This window comes from Zootoca vivipara, chromosome 3, assembly GCF_965207765.1.
Source record: "Zootoca vivipara chromosome 3, rZooViv2.hap1.1, whole genome shotgun sequence".
NCBI lineage: Eukaryota > Metazoa > Chordata > Lepidosauria > Squamata > Lacertidae > Zootoca > Zootoca vivipara.
Window position 1 is genome coordinate 7,773,990 of NC_142586.1, and position 19,722 is coordinate 7,793,711.

At 44.0% G+C, this 19,722-nt stretch overlaps 1 protein-coding gene across 2 annotated transcripts in view; it reads left to right on the forward strand.

Annotated features, from left to right (window-relative positions):
* SPRED2 (sprouty related EVH1 domain containing 2) overlaps positions 1-19,722 on the forward strand; it is an 82,210-nt gene that overhangs the window by 33,511 nt on the left and 28,977 nt on the right. Inside the window, exons 1-2 of one of the 2 annotated variants that reach the window (XM_088667143.1) lie at positions 8,237-8,262; positions 15,528-15,542. The exons of the other annotated variant lie outside the window; for it this stretch is intronic. Of the exons in view, the coding sequence (XP_088523269.1) occupies positions 8,252-8,262; positions 15,528-15,542 (26 nt within the window). The 5' untranslated portion in view covers positions 8,237-8,251. Of the gene's footprint in view, positions 1-8,236; positions 8,263-15,527; positions 15,543-19,722 lie in introns of those variants that run through there. 2 annotated transcript variants of the gene reach the window in all.

The window sequence follows — 19,722 nt, forward strand, 5'->3', positions numbered from 1 at the left end:
GCTTTGATCATACCACGCCTTGGGATACTGTGTCCAATTCTGGGCACCACAATTTAAGAAGGATGTTGATAAGCTAGAACATGTGCAGAGGAGGGCAGCAACCAAGAAGATCAAGGGTCTACAAACCAAGCCTTATGAGGAGCGCTTGAAGGAGCTGGGGATGTTTAGCCTGGAAAAGAGGAGATATGATAGCCATCTTCAAATATCTCAAGGGCTGCCACATGGAAGATGGAATATGCTTGTATTCTCCTGCTCTGGAGGGCAGGACTTGAACCAATGGCTTCAAGTTACAAGAAAGGAGAATCTGACTAAACATACAGAAAAAAACTTTCTGACAGAAAGAGCTGTTTGACAGTAGAATGCTCTCCCTCGGGAGTTTGTGGACTCTCCTTCCTTGGAGGTTTTGAAGTAGAGGTTAGACAGCCATCTGTCATGGATGCTTTAGCTGAGATTCTTGTATTGTGGGGGGGGGACTAGATGATCCTTGGAGGTACAACTCTATGATCCTATGATATGATTCTACTTACACACACACCCCTCAAATTGGAGTGTATCAAGGGGGGAAAGGCAAGACCACCCTGATAGTGTAACTATGAGTAAAATTTTGTACAGTACATTTTCTGGGCTTTTAAGATGCCACAAGAATTATTTGTTGCTTTTGCTTTATGGACTCTCTCTGTCTTTGGAGGTGGGTTGAGATTTGGACCTCAAATGATTGTGGGAATGTAACCTGGAGCATAAGAGACTGGGGAGAGGCCAAAGGGGGATCCACAGATTTTGGTTTGGGCTAATAGCCAGCCATTATTTATGGTTGTCATAAATCTCTTCCCAAGAGTCATCTGCCATGCTCGGAGAACTTGGAGGAGGGATTTGATAAAAAAACCACACTTGAACTTAACTACTTCCCTAGAGCCTGGCAGGAAGCAATTGAGAATTTAGCAGTAGAAGTACCTTGGTTTACCACCATAATCCATTTGGAGGTCCGGTTGTAAACCAAAAGAGGTTGTAACCCAAGGCACGCTTTTGCCGATGGGGCCTCCCCCCCAAAATTGGTTGTAATCCAAAAAAATGGGTTGTAATCCAAAAAAAGGGACACGCAATTCCAGGTTTGACATAGTTGTAATCCAAAGCGGTTGCAAACCAAGGTACCACTGTATCTGATCCCTCCTTCAGAGTTCTCTGCAGTTTGCAGAAAATTTGCTGGAATAGAGGGGGTTTTCCTAATCACTTTGAACGATACTTATCTTTATCTGTCTTGCTTGGCATGCCATAAGTGATTAAAATGTTAAAGCAACAACGCAAAACTCGACAACTCAAAACAGGACATCAATCACCTGTGGGGAATAAGCAGTCACAACTAAGCAAAAACTGCAGTTAAAATGCTTGAGTAACTGATTCTTTTAGGGCCTTTCTTTTAGTGTTAAGGACTCTGCACATTTTTAATTCTCCCCGCCCCCCCCCAAATCCGTTCGATGTTCCAGATGCACGCAGATTGGCTGCAGCCCCATGCAGTTTATAATCTTGTTGAAAAATGCATGGTTTTCCTGGTGGGTGAAGATGCTCTTAGTCACTTGCAGAAAAGTCCAAAAAGCAGGGTTTTTTTATGCTTGGGGGAGATAGTGGCATATGGGGTGGAGGGACTAGCAAGGCCTGTTCCTGCAGGTGCTTCAGGTAGGCAAAAGTGTTCAGGGACCACTGTACACTTTTGCCTACAAGGGCATGCGTAGGAAGGTGTATGATGTACAAGGGCATGTGTAGGAAGGTGTATGATGTGCATGAGCAGTACAGCTCCCATGTCCTCCTCAGTCTGCTCTGGAGGTGGGGGGGGGGCTCTAGAATGCATTTGGGAAGGGGAAGCCCCATCATAAGTAGAAGGGCGCTTGCACAACATTGAATTTCACCCTCAGTTGTTTGTTTGCTTTAACGTAAAAATAAAAAAAGGATGCTTTGGATAGTTTTGTGGGATCTTTGCCTTCTATCGTATAAAACAGCCAAAACAAAACCAGTACAGTATTTTGGAAAAGGTGCAAAGAGAACAGCTTTTATAATGGATCCTTTTATTTTACTGTTACAGAAAAGCTTGCCAGCAGCATGTCTAGACATGATGTTTTGTAGCATCCCTCTGCACAGTATATAAATTTAAACAGTGCTGGGGCGTGTAATGAATTTCTGAGTGACTACTAAATTCTTTGCGTGGTGCTCCAGGGCATGAACAAAGAAGCCAAAGGATGTTAATCTTGGAAGCGAGAGTAGTCTGCAAGTTGTCTTGGTTTATAGACAATTCTTCTTAGTCCTGCTGGTATCCTTGATTGTTCACCTGATTACTTATACACCTGGTTATTCTTAAAAATTGTCCTCTTGTCTAAAGTTTGACCTTGGCATGAACTACCGGTATACCAAGGGTCAGCAAACTTTTTCAGCAAGGGGCTGGTCCACTGTCCCTCAGATCTTGGGGGGGGGGTGGACTATATTTTGTAGGGGGGAAAATGAATGAATACCTTATGCCTCACAAATAACCCAGAGATGCATTTTTAATAAAAGGACACATTCTACAGTACTCATGTTTCCTGGACTGTCTGTGCGCTGGATTTAGAAGGCAATTGGGCTGGATTTGCCCCCCCCCCCCGGGCCTTAGTTTGCCTACCTATGAACTATACTGTGTGTGGACTGCAAGTTCATCACTGCTATGTTTGTGCTTGACAAATTCTTGTGAGTGCATCGTGTTGGCAAAAGATTATACAAAGTCCCTCTTTTCTCTGTGTAGAAAGAAACCTTGGGCTTAAAAGGCTTCACATTCATCAAAAGTTCGTTTCTAAGACTTCTGGCTCTTCTCTCCTCCCCATCCCTTTCCTGAATTTTAGAATTGCAGCCCTAATGCATACATGCAGCAGTGCAGGAGTGCATACTGCTTGGGAGAACTTTGGCAGACAATTGAAGCAGGTAATATGTAGAGTAGCCCTTTAGACTTCCCAGGAGAAGTGTGCGTTTGCTTCTACATCTTACCAGTCACTGGCCACCTGAGCCCCAGCTCCGTTCTCAGTTGTCACTGTGTGGTACCTCGGCTATGTAAATGCTTGTGAGTCACAGGCCAGTTGTCTATAGCAGGCATAGGCAAACTCCAGCCCTCCAGATGTTTGGGAGTACAATTCCCATCGTCCCTAGCTAACAGGAACAGTGGTCAGGGATGATGGGAATTGTAGTCCAAAACATCTGGGGGGCTGGGGTTTGCCTATGCCTGGTCTATAGGGTAAATAAAGGTAACAGGATACACTGAACTACAAATGCTGCAGTAACTTGAAATCTGCCACCTTCTCCTTCTAAGAGTAAGCACAGTGCTGCAAAGGAAAGGAACTTCCTCTATATTGTGTCAGGCTCAGCACTCTAATCCAGGCATCCCCAAACTGCGGCCCTCCAGATGTTTTGGCCTACAACTCCCATGATCCCTAGCTAACAGGACCAGTGGTCAGGGATGATGGGAATCGTAGTCCAAAACATCTGGAGGGCCGAAGTTTGGGGGTGCCTGCTCTAATCTTCATTTATTTTATTTTTATTGGTGGTGTTAATTATTTATGGTGACTTCCAATGCACTAGAAAGGGCATCATACAAAAGTACAACCTAGGCAACGAAACGGGTATGAAATGAGTGGCAGAATTCACAACAGAATCACGGTTCCTAAAACTCCCACATTTTAGCAGTCTCTTCCCCCCCCCTTCTCCTAAAGCACACAGAAGAAGACACAATGGATCCTTTCTGCCCCGCCAGTGTTTTCCCCTGGGGAAATGGCTTTTCTGATGGGTTGTGTTTAGTAGACGTCAGATGGTACCCCCAAGAGTTAGCTGACAGGCTATGTGCTCAAGTAAAATAGTTCAGGCAAAACTAATTCCAGGGGCATGTTTGTGCCTGATACGGTGTCATTGCCAGTAGATGCAGAAAAAAATGTATAGGAGAGCTTTTGTATATTTACCTGAAAAGTGTTAATCATTAGTGGAAGGCAAGGGGGGTGGAATCCACATGCCAGCAGCTGTAGGAACAGGCAGGAACAACAGAGGCAGAAGCTGGGCATCAGGTTTCTTTGTGCAGTTTGCTAGGAATGCCCTAGTTCGGCTCTCGCCTCCCACATGAACTCTGCATACCTTCTCGCACCACCCAGACACGGGTGGCACTGTGGTGTAAACCACTGAGCCTTGGGCTTGCCAATCAGAAGGTCAGCGGTTCAAATCCCTGCGATGCCAACCTAGCAGTTTGAAAGCACGTCAAAGTGCAAGTAGATAAATAGGTACCGCTCTGGCGGGAAAGTAAACGGCATTTCCGTGCCCTGCTCTGGTTTCGCCAGAAATGGCTTAGTCATGCTGGCCACATGACCAGAAAAACTGTCTGTGGACAAACCTCTGCTCCCTTGGCCAGTAAAGCGAGATGAGCGCCGCAACTGCAAAGTCGTCCACGACTGGACTTAATGGTCAGGGGTCCCTTTACCTTCTCGCACCACCACTCTATCCACTGTATGGCTATGAGGATACCGAGCAACGTTACTGGGTTGCTGAATAGATTGCCGAAGGAAACCCTTACATGCATCTTGAGGGAGGGGGAATCACACATAGTAAGGGGCTTTTGGCCCCACCCCAGGGTCACACAGCCCTTTGGGCCTGCCCCAATGTCACAGCTAAAACCATGCGCTGCTGTGGTTCTTGTTCACGTGGGATTTGTGGGAAGCCATGGGTCTAGGCTTTCCCCTGCAGATGTCCACATCTAAGGTGTGTCGATTGGGACCAGGGGTTGGGGGCCACATGACCTTGAGGTGGCGCCAACGGTGCCGTTCTGACCTACAAATTCACACATGTACATGAAGCGCATGTGAAGCTCTTTGTGAGCACACAAATGCTATGGGCCCAGGTTCTTCCTGGGATAGTTTTGGGGGAAGAATTATGTGTGTTTGACTAACTGGTTGGTTAGCTGCTTATATTTGTTGTCTGTTTCCCCTCTCCTGGGATTCTAGAAGGCAGTTCCTAGAGCATAGAAGAGGAAGCGTCCTCAGTCTGTCAGAGACTGTCTTCACATACACAGGAAGTCCCTAATTCAACAACAGTTTGAGACCCATTGGCTACCCTCACCTGGTTTAGTCGGCCAGTCAAAGCAGTTCCTGGGGTGTGGCCACTGTTGCATACTGACAACTTTGATGAGCACAGGTGAGATTTGAGTGTAGGGTGGGGACCAAAGGTGCACAAACTAGCCCAGAAGGAGTGCAACGTACCCCGCAGCTGAGGTACTACTCCCCTAACATACCATTTAAAGAAATCCCTCAATACTCTTTAGATCCTAGCTACCGTCACAATATTGATTTCAAGGGAATTTCCAAATATGTGGTCTTGAGATTAGGACATCATTGTACAGTGGTACTTCCGGTTGTAGGCGGGATCCGTTCCAGAGGTCCGCTTGGATCCCGAGTTTTCCACAACCTGGTACAATACTTCCGGGTTTGCTGCACGCATCCCAAAGTTTACGTAACCAGAGGGTTACATAAACAGAAGTACGACTGTATATCATAGGATAGGATCCAAATTCAATCTCTCACTGATTTTATTTATGCTTCAGTCTCTTTAATCCCCAATGCCAGTTTCTTAAATTTAGATTTGGGATGGGTTTATGGGAGAAGCACTGGATGTTGCAAATCTTATTTTGAAGCCTTGGGATTGTGAACATGTAGCTTCTAGTTTAAATTGTATCATTCATTTATTATTCTGTACATTAATGCTGTACATTGAAGCATTCAGTTGCACACATGGACTTCACAATTTATTCTTTTCATTACCTTGCTGCTTGTGTGAGGGGGTTTTTTTTGCTGGCATTGGATAGATGCACACACATTTTATTGGTGGAAACTGCTTTAATTGTTAAAACCCATCATGTTATAGTTGATCTGTTTTACCGTAATGGCTGAAGTTTCCTCCTTTATTTTTTATAAAATGTGTTATCTCTGCCTTGGTTATTAGATGAGGGAAAGTGGAGTATCTTTTGGGTTAGGCCAACTTAAAGTTCACTCCTAACTTTAAGATGTTAAGTTTTTGAAAGGCCTCCTCAGAACAATTCTAGGAGTACAGAATCAAAATTGCTTTTCAACAACCTTGGTAAATCAGTGGATAAAATTGTGTTTCTTTCTTTTTAACCTGGTAAAAGTTGGGTGTTGTAGAACCCACACCTTAAATTCAGCTCCTGAGAGATGTACTTCCACCTGTGAACCTATTGAAGGGAGCAAAGAGTACTGACAGGGTATTGCGAAATTGCCAGTGTTAATACACACACACACACACACACACACACTACATTGATTAGCTGATAGGACTGGTGCTCAAAACTGGTACTGGAGAGGTACTTTATGGAATCTGGCTTCACAAAAAGCCTTCTTACATTTTTATAAGTAGGTTTTGTAATGGGGTCACTAGGTTCCCACATAACTCTACTTCAATTTCTAGGTAAAAAGATGACCTCTAAGTATTGTTCCCTAATCTATGGCATTTATCATCTGAAGTATTATTAGACTATTATTTTAGATTATTTTTAGGTTTCTCTTTCATATACCTGACTGTTCCACTTTCCTGAAACCTTACCTATGATATGCATTTTCAAAAAGGCTATTAAAAGTGAACCCACTCTTAGAGCTGGCTTAAATCCGGGTACTTAGCTTTTTACATTCAAAGGGGACGTTTATCCAAATTGATTCATGGTGCCCAGGAAATGCTAAATTTTTTGTCTATTTATATACCTGATTTGTTTCAAGAAATACATTTCTTTACTTAGAAAAACTAGGAAGAGAAGGAATTGGATATATAGTTTATAGATCAGAACTGAAGCATTTAAACGTATTCAATTTGGGATCCTTAGAATTGCATACAGAAGTTTTGTTTGCAGCTGTTTACATCCAGTTTATCACAGAAATCCCTTCATCACCCTCCTTTAGAAATTCCTGGGACAGTGTGGTGTCTGTTTGGTTAGTCAAGCAGTGAGAGAGAAATTCAGGGTACCATCCAGTCACCCAACCCGACATGCAGAATATCCACTGCCTCTTCTGACCCATCTCCCTATCCCCCACCCTGAAAAAACCCCTTCCCCATTCAGACCCTGAGTGAAAATATCTTACTGGCTGGACTAGTCCACCTCACATCTTCTACTACATCTATGGGACTTCTACTCTGCCAATGTTTGCATCCAGCAATCCAGTATAGCTGTGGTCATGTTTATTTAGGTGCAGACTCAAGTTTTCATTTGGATGTAGCTCTCTGGCCAGGTTCAGACCTGTAGGTCCAGGGACAGAGGAAAGCTGTAGCCCCTCCTGATGTTGTAGTAGCCCAACAACATCTGAAGGGCCCTAGGTTCCCAGTCCCTGGTGTAGTTTTACCGGACAGTGATTACAGCTGCAGCAGGAAGGGTTATAGGGAAAATCCATTTAGTTGCATTGTGCAAGGATCTGTAAGCCATTGCCCTCCCTTCCCTAGTGAGATTATGGCACTGCAGCTGTTGACCAGGCCAGTGTCAAAATGTGGAGATAGCTCAGGCATCCCCAAACTGTGGCCCTCCAGATGTTTTGGCCTACAACTCCCATGATCCCTAGCTAACAGGACCAGTGGTTGGGGAAGATGGGAGTTGTAGTCCAAAACATCTGGAGGGCTGAAGTTTGGCGGATGCCTGAGACCTTGGTGTTTGCTGCTTGGTGGTTTCTATAGGTGGCACCAATATGAAGCTATTAATATACGTGCCGCTGCTGTAGCGTATAGCAGTATTTTTTTGAAAACAACGATTAGAGAAGCACAATAGAAAAGTAAAAAATATAAAATCAAAAGAAGCAGTTTCAAAAAACTACTAACTGTAAACAAGTGGAAGTGACAGAGTGGAGAGAATTATGAGTTATGTGATTTGAATTTTTGTGTTATTGGTATTGTATTATTTATTATAATGTTATGATTTAAATTTGATGTATTATATGTTTTAATTTGAATCTTAATAAAGTTTATATTTAAAAGAGAGAGAGAGAGAAGCTTGAAGGGAAATCTATGAATTCATGTTAGAGAGTTCAAATGCAAATGCCGGCTCGCCTCGCCTACTTCTCCTTTTGCAGCGGATGCAACAGTCACAGGACGCCTATAAATGAATGCACATAGAAACTCTGCCTCCATACATGATGTCAGAAAGACAAGCGACTCACTTCCTCATTCAAGCAACACAGCCAAGAGGAGCAGATAAGGAGGCAGACATGTAGAGATGTATGAGAGGTATAGCAACACACACACCTGTCTCCTAGAACTGCTGGCACATTTGCAAAGCTTAAGCAGGGCTTGGTCTGGTTTCAAGTTGGATAGGGGGCTGTGTGTTGAGATTGCTGCATTGCAGGGGGTTGGACTAAGTCAGGCTTCCTCAGCCTCAGCCCTCCAGATGTTTTTGGCCTGCAACTCCCATGCTGTCCGTTTCGGGGGCCTAATCCAGCCCACCGGTCAGGTTAATCCGGCCCCTGTGGCAGTTTATCTCCTGGGATAAAAACCTCAACAACTTCAATCCTAAAAGAAGCTCAACAACTCCAACCAGTCCCGGTGGCGCGGGGCCGGCAAGGTGGGGCGCTGCGCGCTGTGAGGGCGGGGGCGCCGGAGCGATCTCAGCGCCTCAGCGCCAGAGCACCCGACCTGCTAGAGACGGCCCTGACTCCAACCCTAAAAAGGGTCATCAACAACTTTGGTCCTTCACTTCATCAAATCTGGCCCTCTTTGAAAAAAGTAAGGACACCACTGCTTTGTGTCAATTAAATCATATAAAATACGCCTGAAGACTCTATGGATTCCATTCTGGTGGGGAAACTCATGGGCATTTTGCTTCCTTTTACCCACTAGATTCTTCTGCCCGTCATGGATCTGTGGAAGATTTTCCTTTTCTTTTGCCGCTTTTGAAACAGAGGCAGCTTTCATATTGTCACTGGGGGTTTTTTGGAGGGGGGGATTCAATAACATACTGGCAAATTCAGGTTGTAAAATTAAAGTGGATTTGGTGCTTTTGCACTACAAACCTGTGTGTCCCGTCCCGTCCCGGCCTCCAAACAACAACAACCCTTGACTTCTTGCCGTTAGGAAAGTGACAGGAAAATGCACTGGAAAGTGTGGGGTGAGAATTCCTTGGTGTAACATTGTGTAACCTCCCTTCAAAGGAAATTGGAATGAATGCCCAAGAAACAGCAGATATGCAGACGAATCAGGATGAATGTTCAGTAAACAGATCTGTCTGGAAGCAACCAGAGTGTGAAAAGCTTGTCTTTGGTTTGTTTTCAAGTACACCCCCTGCTTGCTTCAGGATGATAAACAGGCATGTTATGGTGTTTTTAATCTCTTTTAGGGAAGGATGTAAGCTTTTAAATAAACATCAGATACCTTTCCATTTCTGCTATCTTGAAAGAAAATGAAATCTTTAAAATACCTTGCTGTGTGTGTGTGTGTCTGTCACACTGTGCTCTTGAAACTGTTTCAAAGGTACTTCATCATTTCCCCCTTTCTCTCCTTGAAAAATCCAAGTGAATTAAAAGCAATTAGAGCTTCAAAGCCAGTTATATTTAAAAATAGTAGCATTTTTGTGCATGTTTCTTCAATAGAATCCTTCGCCTATTGGAAACAGCAAGCCCGGATCTCTTCCAGTCTTCTTCTATATTATTTGATAACTTAGTTGTGACTAAAGCCTTTAACGTACTCTGAATATATAGATAAATGCTACTTTTTAATTTTAAAAAGAGCACTCTGTGCTCCTTTTGATCTGACTCACTTATCCCTTTCTTCAACGCCTGCCGTCCTCTTCACAAACCACTTCTGCTACTGAGCTCTGTCATCTTTAGGCTGCACAGTTAATACAAGATTGATCAAAACTGGGTGGTTGTGTTGCATAGCTATATTTACATAAGCATGCAGAACTATCTGCCTTGTTTCAGGCTTCTCTCGGCTGTCAAAATCTACCCTAACCCATTTTTTAAAAAAGGAGAATTCTAGTTACACACTCTTCTCTACATACCTCCTAACTGTCCCTGCAGGCGATTCCAGTGGCTGGTCCCAACCTGTGGAATTAGTTGGGGGGGGGTGTCCACCTGCTTCTGCTCTCTGCTTGTTACGTAGCATCCCCTTCTCTTAGGGAGAGGCTTGTCCTGTTCCTCCACACCCTTCTCTTTTGTAGGAAGTTTTTGCTAACATCCAATTTTAACTTGCTTATAGGGGAGCTTCAGTTATGGTTTGCTGCTGCCCCTGCCCTTTGTAGCTTCCCTGAAGCCTGGTAGTTGTTTTTCTCTTTGACATCTGGTGGGAGGGTGTTCCACAGGGCGGGTGCCACTACCGAGAAGGCCCTCTGCCTGGTTCCCTGTAACTTGACTTCTCGCAGCGAGGGAACCGCCAGAAGGCCCTCGGCACTAGACCTCAGTGCCTGGGCAGAACGATGGGGGTGGAGACGCTCCTTCAGGTATACACTTGGAGCACCGTGTGGAAGAGGGAGTACCGGTATTTGATTCTCCCACAACTTCCCCCCTCTACCCTCCCTTGTGTTTAAATCAGTTGGGCTCCAAAACCAGAAATATGCTCAACTTCTGGGAGCAAAGGGGTTTCAAAAGGAGAATTGGTGAGTGCAGAAGGGGTTAAATGCCCCCATCTCCCCATGCCAGTTCTCCTGTACAAATGACCCCTCTGCCCCCCCCCCCAATGTTTGTTTGACCTTGGCAATTGATGCTTCCCTATGAAGGACATGTCTTATAAGTGATCAGCCAGATAGGACCAATACGTAGTTCCATAATGACCAACAGCAAATCACGAATGGGAGGAAGAAAATAAATATATATATAATGGAATTCTGCAAAAGTATTTATTACAATGACATTGTGATAAATATTTCAGTCCATTTAAAGGACAGATGCTATTTTATCAGGGGACACTATTTTTAACAGATTCAGTCCATAAGCCACAAGGCTCTTGCTAACTTCTCAGAGGTGCTGTGGGCTGCCTTGCATGAATCTGTGGCATGTGTTTGCCTCAGTTGGTCACTGTTTTGTGCAGGTGTGGTCTATTCCAACAGATGAAAGGTAAAGGGGCCCCTGACCATCAGGTCCAGTCGTGTCCGACTCTGGGGTTGCGGCGCTCATCTATAGGCCGAGGGAGCCGGCGTTTGTCCGCAGACAGCTTCCGGGTCATGTGGCCAGCATGACAAAGCTGCTTCTGGCGAACCAGAGTAGCCCACGGAAACTCCGTTTACCTTCCCGCCGGAGCGGTCCCTATTTATCTACTTGCACCTTGGTGTGCTTTCGAACTGCTAGGTGGGCAGGAGCTGGGACCGAGCAACGGGAGCTCACCTCGTTGCAGGGATTCGAACAGCCGACCTTCTGATCAGCAAGCCCTAGACTCTGTGGTTTAACCCACAGCGCCACCTGGGTCCCTCAGGTGTGGTCTAGTCCAGCAGATGTACATTGCCCCAAATCAGAATAGCACCAGCCCCTAGCATCCTTAGGAGTCAGGACCGTCTTAAGCGCCCCTGGCGCCCCATTTCCCTGGGTGGGTGGGCGCAGCGCACTGCACGGCGGGCGGGCAGGCACAGTGCGATCTCTCCGGCGCCCTCCCGTCCCGTTTCCCAGCGCGGTGGGCGCAGCTGGCCGGCCGGCCGGCGCAGCTCGCGGCGCCCTCCTGGCGGACCGGCGCTGTGGTGCCCTGCGCTACCCAGCCTGCACGTAGGGCCAGCTCTGTTAGCGGTCCTTAAGTAAAATGTTTGTGTTGCAGCTTTTAGCCTCCTAGCATTGGAAGCAGTGCTGAGACATTCAGTTGCTTCAGCGCAATGCAAGGATGATTGCTCAGTGGTGAGAGCAGGATATGAATGGTAATAGCAGGACGCTGTTGTTGGTTTTTAAAACAACACTAACTGAGAAGGTGGAAGAGTAAAGTGGAAGTGTTTGGTCAGTTTTTGGTTTAATTCACTGTGGGAATGCTGAAACATGAGGAACTACACAACTGGCCTATAAAATGCAGAATAGTCCTCTGATGACTCATCTAGTACAATGCAGTATATTTGTCAAGGAGACTGATTCATGCAAGGAGGAGGGAGCCACTTTTCTACTAACCAGCTGGTACTCGAGTCAGCAAGGCAATCCATTTTATCGTATGGTTTATTGTGGCAATAATGGTAAAAACTGCACGCGGGGTTATAAAATGCAGAGGAAATGGCATCTGTCGGCAGGTATGTGTCTTCCTCTTTTAGATCCTGTGTGTGCCTGGGCTCAGGTAGCTGTTTCTCTCCCCCCCCTTTTCCATGGTTTCTAGTCTCCCTTTTTAAAACAAGCCCGTAAATTCTGCAGTGGTCTGTTGTGGAAAGAAGGCACATTTTAATGGCTTACGTTTAAAATGTTTCACTGAGGAGAGTAACTTGTGCTTACATGACTCTTTAGGATTGAAATGTGGAGTTGGGGTGGGGGGAGAGAGAGAGATGACTACCTGTTCATGAACTGAGTGACAGGGCAAAAGGGGAACTGGATTTTGAATGGCAAAGCATATCATTGGGGACCGCGGCTCTTAATCTATATTAGCTGGCAGATGACTAACATTCCTTGAAGGATGATTTGATAGGTGATTTGTGTTGTGATAAATTAGACTTTAACCAAAGGTATATGCCAGGGGTCCCCAAACTAAGGCCCGGGGGCCGGATGCGGCCCAATCAGCTTCTAAATCCGGCCCATGAACGGTCTGGGAATCAGCATATTTTTACATGAGTAGAATGTGTGCTTTTATTTAAAATGCATCTCTGGGTTATTTGTGGGGCATAGGAATTGTTCATATTTTTTTTTTCAAAATATAGTCCGGCCCCCCACAAGGTCTGAGGGACAGTGGACCGGCCCCCGGCTGAAAACGTTTGCTGACCCCTGGTATATGCAGTAATAACAGAGGGCTCTTGCCCTGGGGAGGATTTCCCTCCCACCAAATTCAAAATGGACAATTTCTTTTATACTTCAGAAAATGCTGTATTACTATTTATTTTTGTCTGTACTGTATTTGCTTTATGTAGCATTAAAAACAAAACAAAAATACCATGGATGAAAAAAAGACAAATTCAACCACATATGGAGGTACATTTATGGAAGTCTGTGGGGATACTTACATTTTGCCAGGGGCCTGGTGGTGTGGCTTGCTGATCCAGTAACCCACCTTTTCTATTTATAGCTATGCCTGTAAAGCATAACAAAGCGTAAGGGTCGAGGCAGTTTTGCTGATAGATGTGCTTAGCATCGCAGCTTAAGCTAATGGTCCCTAAAGGTAAAGGCAGGCATCCCCAAACTTCGGCCCTCCAGATGTTTTGGACTACAATTCCCATCTCCCCCGACCACTGGTCCTGTTAGCTAGGGATCATGGGAGTTGTAGGCCAAAACATCTGGAGGGCCGCAGTTTGGGGATGCTGGGGTAAAGGTAAAGGACCCCTGACAGTTAAGTCCAGTTGCGTATGACTCTGGGGTTGTGGCGCTCATCTTGCTTTACTGGCTGAGGGAGCCGGCGTTTGTCCGCAGGCAGTTTTTCTGGGTCATGTGGCCAGCATGAGTAAGCCGCTTCTGGCGAAAGTAGAGCAGTGCACGGAAACTGTTTACCTTCCCACCGGAGCGGTGCCTATTTATCTACTTGCACTTTGATGTGCTTTCGAACTGCTAGGTTGGTAGGAGCTGGGACCGAGCAACGGGAGCTCACCCCGTCGGGGGGATTCGAACCACCGACCTAGGCTCAGTGGTTTAGACCACAGCACCACCCGCGTCCCAATGGTCCCTAGGTCCCCTCAGTCCTTCAAAGCCCCTCCAAAACTTTAAGCAGGCTTCACCAGCAAAAGCTCACCTTCCAACAGAGCCCAATTCTAAATTGACTTATCCATGCTTCATTTCTCTCTCCCCCCCCTCTCTCTCACACACACCATCTTCCTATCATGTCCATATCTGTGGAATATTTGCCAAAAGACAGAAGAAAAACGTTATTGAATAAATGCTTTCCCTTTTGTATTAATTTGATAACAACAACAAAATGCAAACATAGCAAAAGCAAAGAAAACACAATAATCAAAAATGTTAATCATAAGGCATCACAGCCTGGAAGGACAAATGCTTTGACACACCGTTCGGCAAGCAATACTTGCCAATAGAAAGTATTATTGAACTGTAGCCATAGCACATGTGACCATGTTATCCACAGGGAGACTTGTCTGGTTGTTTAGAAGAAACAGAAAGAATAGTAGTTGTCTAATGACAAGGTTATCTTGATTTTTAAAAATGACATACATCATCTGTATGTCTTCTTTTTTTTAAAAGCTGTGGATACAATTGTAGCAGAATTATCAATTCATTAAAATTCTCACCTTCTGTTTGTTCACCCTCTCAATATGACATCTAGTTATTTTATTAAAAGCAATTGTACCCCACTCTCTGCGCATCTTACAGTACAGTGGTACCTCGACATCCGAATGACTCGACTTCCAAAGGTTTCGACTTCCGAGTTTATGACCCATAGGACAGAAAGGTGGGCGGGGGGAGGAACAAAGGAGGCAAAGAGAAATAAATGATTGATGTAAATCAGAAAATGTAGCTCATTCCAAAATGCCTTTTGTTGGAATGTTAAATAATGTGATGTCTCGTTTGAAAACTTGGTTCAGAGATATACCTTTTCCCCTAAGGAATTCACGTCACTTCTCCGCCTGCAATTCTCTTGTGATTTTCAATACTGTGATCAGTAATCATTAAGTTCTCTTTTCCCCACCCACGGTCTCAAGCTGACAGGATCAGACTAGCATGCACAGATCTAATACAAAGAATTTATCCAGAGTAGCACGATAGTCTGCCCCTGATCAAACAATGAACCCCAAAGAAACACACTTTCAAAGAGAATGTGAAATAGGGACATAGTAAACAAGGCAAATTGACAAGGATGTGAAGAGAGCATAACAAGTTGCACAATGCCTTTTTTTGTTGCTATCAAGCAGGGTGGTGTGTATTGGATGGGTCTGTCTGAATCTCCATCACATAAACACAGTGGTCTTGGGACTTTCCCATCCAGTTGTGTGAGGCTGCTCCATATTTTGAGTGTTCTGCTAACCTTGCTTTTTGTTTCTAAGTTGTCTCGCTCATCAGCTGGTTATAACTTGGGATCAAAAAACAGATCTTCATAAGGCTGAAACATCAACCATCACCAACGAAAGCCACCCAAAAAGGGCATCCTGGTTTGGCAATTCTGCAGGGGGGGGGCCATAAACTTTTTGCTGAGCCCACTCTATTCTGCACTTCTGGCCACATGCAGCCTAAACTTTTGCAGAGAAAGTATCCTAGAAGAATGCTGTGGCAATTTCAACCAGATGTAAGGGAAGATATGACCTTGAAATGTCTTTGGGGGTCCAGGCTTTTAAAGGGCTTGTTGAGATAGTATCTCCTTGAGTTATGTCTGGAAAACAGCACACCCAGTAAAGACACTCCTGCAACTTTCAGATGGCTGAAAATGAAGCTGTGAAATGGGACCCAAAGGGACATCACAAGGAGGTTTCATTGCGCTGAGCAGCAATTACCTTTTGTGTCTTTTCTGCCAGGAATGCATAGAAGCACTCCAGTAGCTCCACATCTAAAAGGAACAGGACACCATGTCCCCTGATAACTCTTGCCCAAGATGAGCCGATAGGGCAGCAGAATGCAATCAAAGTGATAACATCTCCCAATGATTCCTGGATATATGCTGTCTCCTGGGATAGAAATCCTTTTGAATATCCCAAGCAAAAAAAAGCTACCGTGTTTCTCATATTATAAGACATGTCTTATATTTATTTTTTCCTCAAAAAAACACACACTATGGCTTATTTTCAAGGGATGTCTTATTTTTTTCCTCCTCCTCCTGCTGCGGCCGGCATTGCTGCTGCGCCTATCACTATGTCTTATTTTCGGGGTATGGCTTATATTCCTTGAATGCTTAAAAATCCTGCTATGGCTTATTTTATGGGTATGTCTTAAAATATGAGAAACAGGGTATTTGGCATCCCATTTTCAAGGAAAAGCACAGCAGATTGCACAATACTTTTTTCTGGGAGGAGAACTGCCTCATCCTAACAACAGGGGAGCCCCTCCCACTTCACTCGTCTACATGTCCACAATCTCATGCTTCTATTAATAGGTTTGTTTTATCCCATGGGTGGTACCCTAGAAATGAAATCCCTACCATTGGCCCATTTGGGATAAGATAAATTTCATTGGTTAACTTCAAAAGCTATGACGTCATTGATTCCAGATCTCAGACCAACCCTCCAATAAATAGAGGGGAGAGTTTTTGCTGGTCCACATCTTCCCCTTCCACTTCCAGAAACATGACCAAGGCAATACAAGAGGTGTGTCTATTAGAGGACCCGTCTTTCTCCAGGCATCTAAGCTTTATATATTCTAGAAGAGGTAAATCTGTTCTTTGAACAAAAAGCATTTTTTTATTTAAAAAAAGCTAGGAATGTGATCTTTTGATACTTGTCTTTTGAGCCAGTGTTCTTGTCCTTTGTTGATATTGTAACAAAATGCTTTAGCCTAGGAATTCTGCTTATGTGATTCTGGTAAAAGTGATGCATTGCTTTTTCTCTCTCTGCAAGCAATGCAGACTAATGTATACTTTCCAAAAGGATTTATTGGTATTTATCATACCGGGACCTGCTGCCCTGTGTATATAGCCTGCTGTAAGTAGGAGCAGATATTCTTTTATGGTGTTAGGAGGCTTTACCCACAAGTGTTTAAAAGTAAACCATTTCAATTTCCCAATGTTGGCTTGTGTTTACAGAGTCTCAAATGTAGGCTGTATTCATCACCAGGAATAGACCAATTGGATGGCAGCTGAGCAGGTAGCTTCTTGGCAGCCACCAGAATAGTTGGGTGTTTGAGTTTTGGGGTTTCTTTGGAAGGGGGGGGAAGGTTGCTGCTAGTCATTCAGTTTCCATGCAATTTAAGTGGGTATTAAAATTTACTGGTCACCACTAAAACTTGTAATATGCTAAACTTGCAGCCATTCTATGCAGCACACAAAATGTGACGATTGCCTAGAATTGCATATGCATTACCTTGCCAGAAAGAAAGCTGCACTAAACCTTTCCCCCCCTCTGGTTTCCTAATTATGCAGGGAATTCTGTATGTGCAGGAGGACACTCAGATCTGACATGCATCTCATACCTGCCACCAGAAGTAGCACGATTCAGAAATTTGCTGCTTTAATCTGCATAATGTATTGATAGGTTCTTGATCTGCAAAGAAAAGAACTTTGCATTCTAACTGCATTAGAAAAGCTGTGATTCCTGTGAGTGTTTTGAAGAAGAGTTTTTCATATGCTTTTTTAAAACTGATCCTCAGTGCATGCGGGTTGTTATTATTATTATTATTATTATTATTATTATTATTATTATTTATACCCCACCCTTCACAGTTTAAAAACCGGGCCCAGGGCAGCTAACAGCAAATATAAAACATTGATTAAAATGTGACTTAAAAACAGCATAAAATGCAACATAAATGCAGTATCAATGTCAATAAAATTCAAAAATTCAGGGGTCATTTTTTTCGGGGGGACCCCAGTCAGTAGACATCAAATGATCACCAGGGCTAACTGGCCAAGTTGGTCCTGCTAGGGCCAGCAAGGAGACCAGGGAAGAGTTTAAATGTGGGGGTCCCAGAAGGGTTTCTTCATAGAAGAGGAAAGGGGAAAGGGAATTCAAATTAAAGGCCAGGCAGAACAGCTCTGTCTTACAGGCCCTGTGGAAGGAGATCAAGTCCTGCAGGGCCCTAGTCTTGTAGGACAGAGCATTCCACCAGGTCGGTGCCATCACCGAAAAGGCCCTGGCCCTGGTGGAGGATAGTGTGACTTCCGTAGGTTTTCCCCATCAATCCTTAGATTGTCATATAAAAGATGATACATTGCTTCAAACAGAAAATAGTTTTTATGACACAATTTGGTAACAGTGGGTAAAATAAGTTTGCCATACATCCTCTCCCACCCCCACCCCCCGGACATACCTCTTTTTCAGTGTTAACATTTCTGTCCAGGTGTCCCCTGGGTGGAGCCTGTATAGTACAGTCCACATTTATTCAGGCTGTTTACTGCCTAATGTGTGGAGCTGCTATTGATGTGGTCCCATCAGAGTAGAGACCTTTCAGGCAGAGAGAGACTCGGCAAAAAGATCCATAGGACTCCCAGAGAAAGCAGGGCCAGCTTACTTCAAACTGTGGTGACACGCATTGTCATCTGAAGGGCGTTTGTTGAAAGTTAAGAACATTGCTATTAACAATATATATCACAGCTTCTATAGCCTACATATAGTAGCGGTATTGAAAATGAGAGTCGCCATAGTGACCCATAGTTAAATGTAGGATTTGGCAAATGTGTCCCCTCTTTTTTGCTCTTCAAAATATGGCAGCCCTAGGTAAAAGATATGAGGAATTGCTGTAGTAGAATTGCTGATTCCTCCGGTAGATTTGAGATTGGAGTTCAACTCTGTTTTTAGAGAATGCTAGCCTTCAAATAATGCCCTGGTTTTTTTCCCAAAAACAAAAAACACCTACCAGGCAGCCAATAAAATTTGCTCTTTCCAAGTAATTGGATCAATCTGGTTTATTCCTGTTTACCATTACCTCATGTGAATGCGAATGCAGAATGTGAAGCTGAATGGAGTTAGTGCAGATTCTGAATGGTGTTTCAGCCATTAATTTGCCTCTTTATTGGATTCCACCCTTTCCTTTTGTCTGTTCCCATTTAACAACCTCCACCTTTGACCTCTGACACTATAATGTTCTTTTGCTGAATGGATGCTTTAGAGCCAGATGATTATTCCATTGTAAATTGTGGAGTCATTAGGAGCACTCTATTCTTACAGCTTTTTGCTGTGCCAAATGGTTTGTTCTATGCTTGAAGTTTCTGGAGAGAAATAAGGGTTTTTGTGCTCCACAGAACTCAGTTTGGTCATAACACACAATGTAAGAATATGTGGGTTACATGCATCCTTGGTTCTGTATGCAGCCACATCAGTACAAAGTAATTTAATGCATGTCTAATTATAGAATTATTGAAGAATTATAAGTCAAATGCTTGGCCATAGAAAAGTTTGCTCATTTTAATTTCCCCCTGGCTTGTAAAAATAAACAGGTTCTGAAATCATTTCAAATTACAACTTGTTTATGGTGAGAGGGGTAATTGTTCATTTTTATGCGGTTTGTCTCTGTTTTGCCAGTGAATTCAAAGTTGCTTTGCTCATTTCTTTACTGTTTTTGTCTCTTTTGAGTGGTGAGGGGGATGGAAGGTGTTAACGATGAAATGAAACCCATCTGAGAGAAAACCAATTTAGGTTGTCCCAAGTTATTTCTTGTATTGGCCAACACTTTAAATTAAAAGTGTCAAGAAGAATTCTTGAAGTTTGGAAGAGTTTCAGCTCCCCAGCCTGGTCTGGGGAGACTTGCTTCTGACTTAATAGCAAAAATCCCCTTTCCATCACACCCAAACACTTTAATAATTTACAGTTTGGGGGATCCATGGCCACCTTCTGGTGTGTATGGGATTATGCTTTCAGTATGGGATTATGCTTTCAAATATAGTGATTTCTTGCTGTTCCCAATATGAAAGAAATCTGCAAGCAGATCAGCCTACCACATAATCTTAGCTAAACAGAGCAGAATGCCGTCCACTGATGCCACCATCAAAGGATCTGAGAGA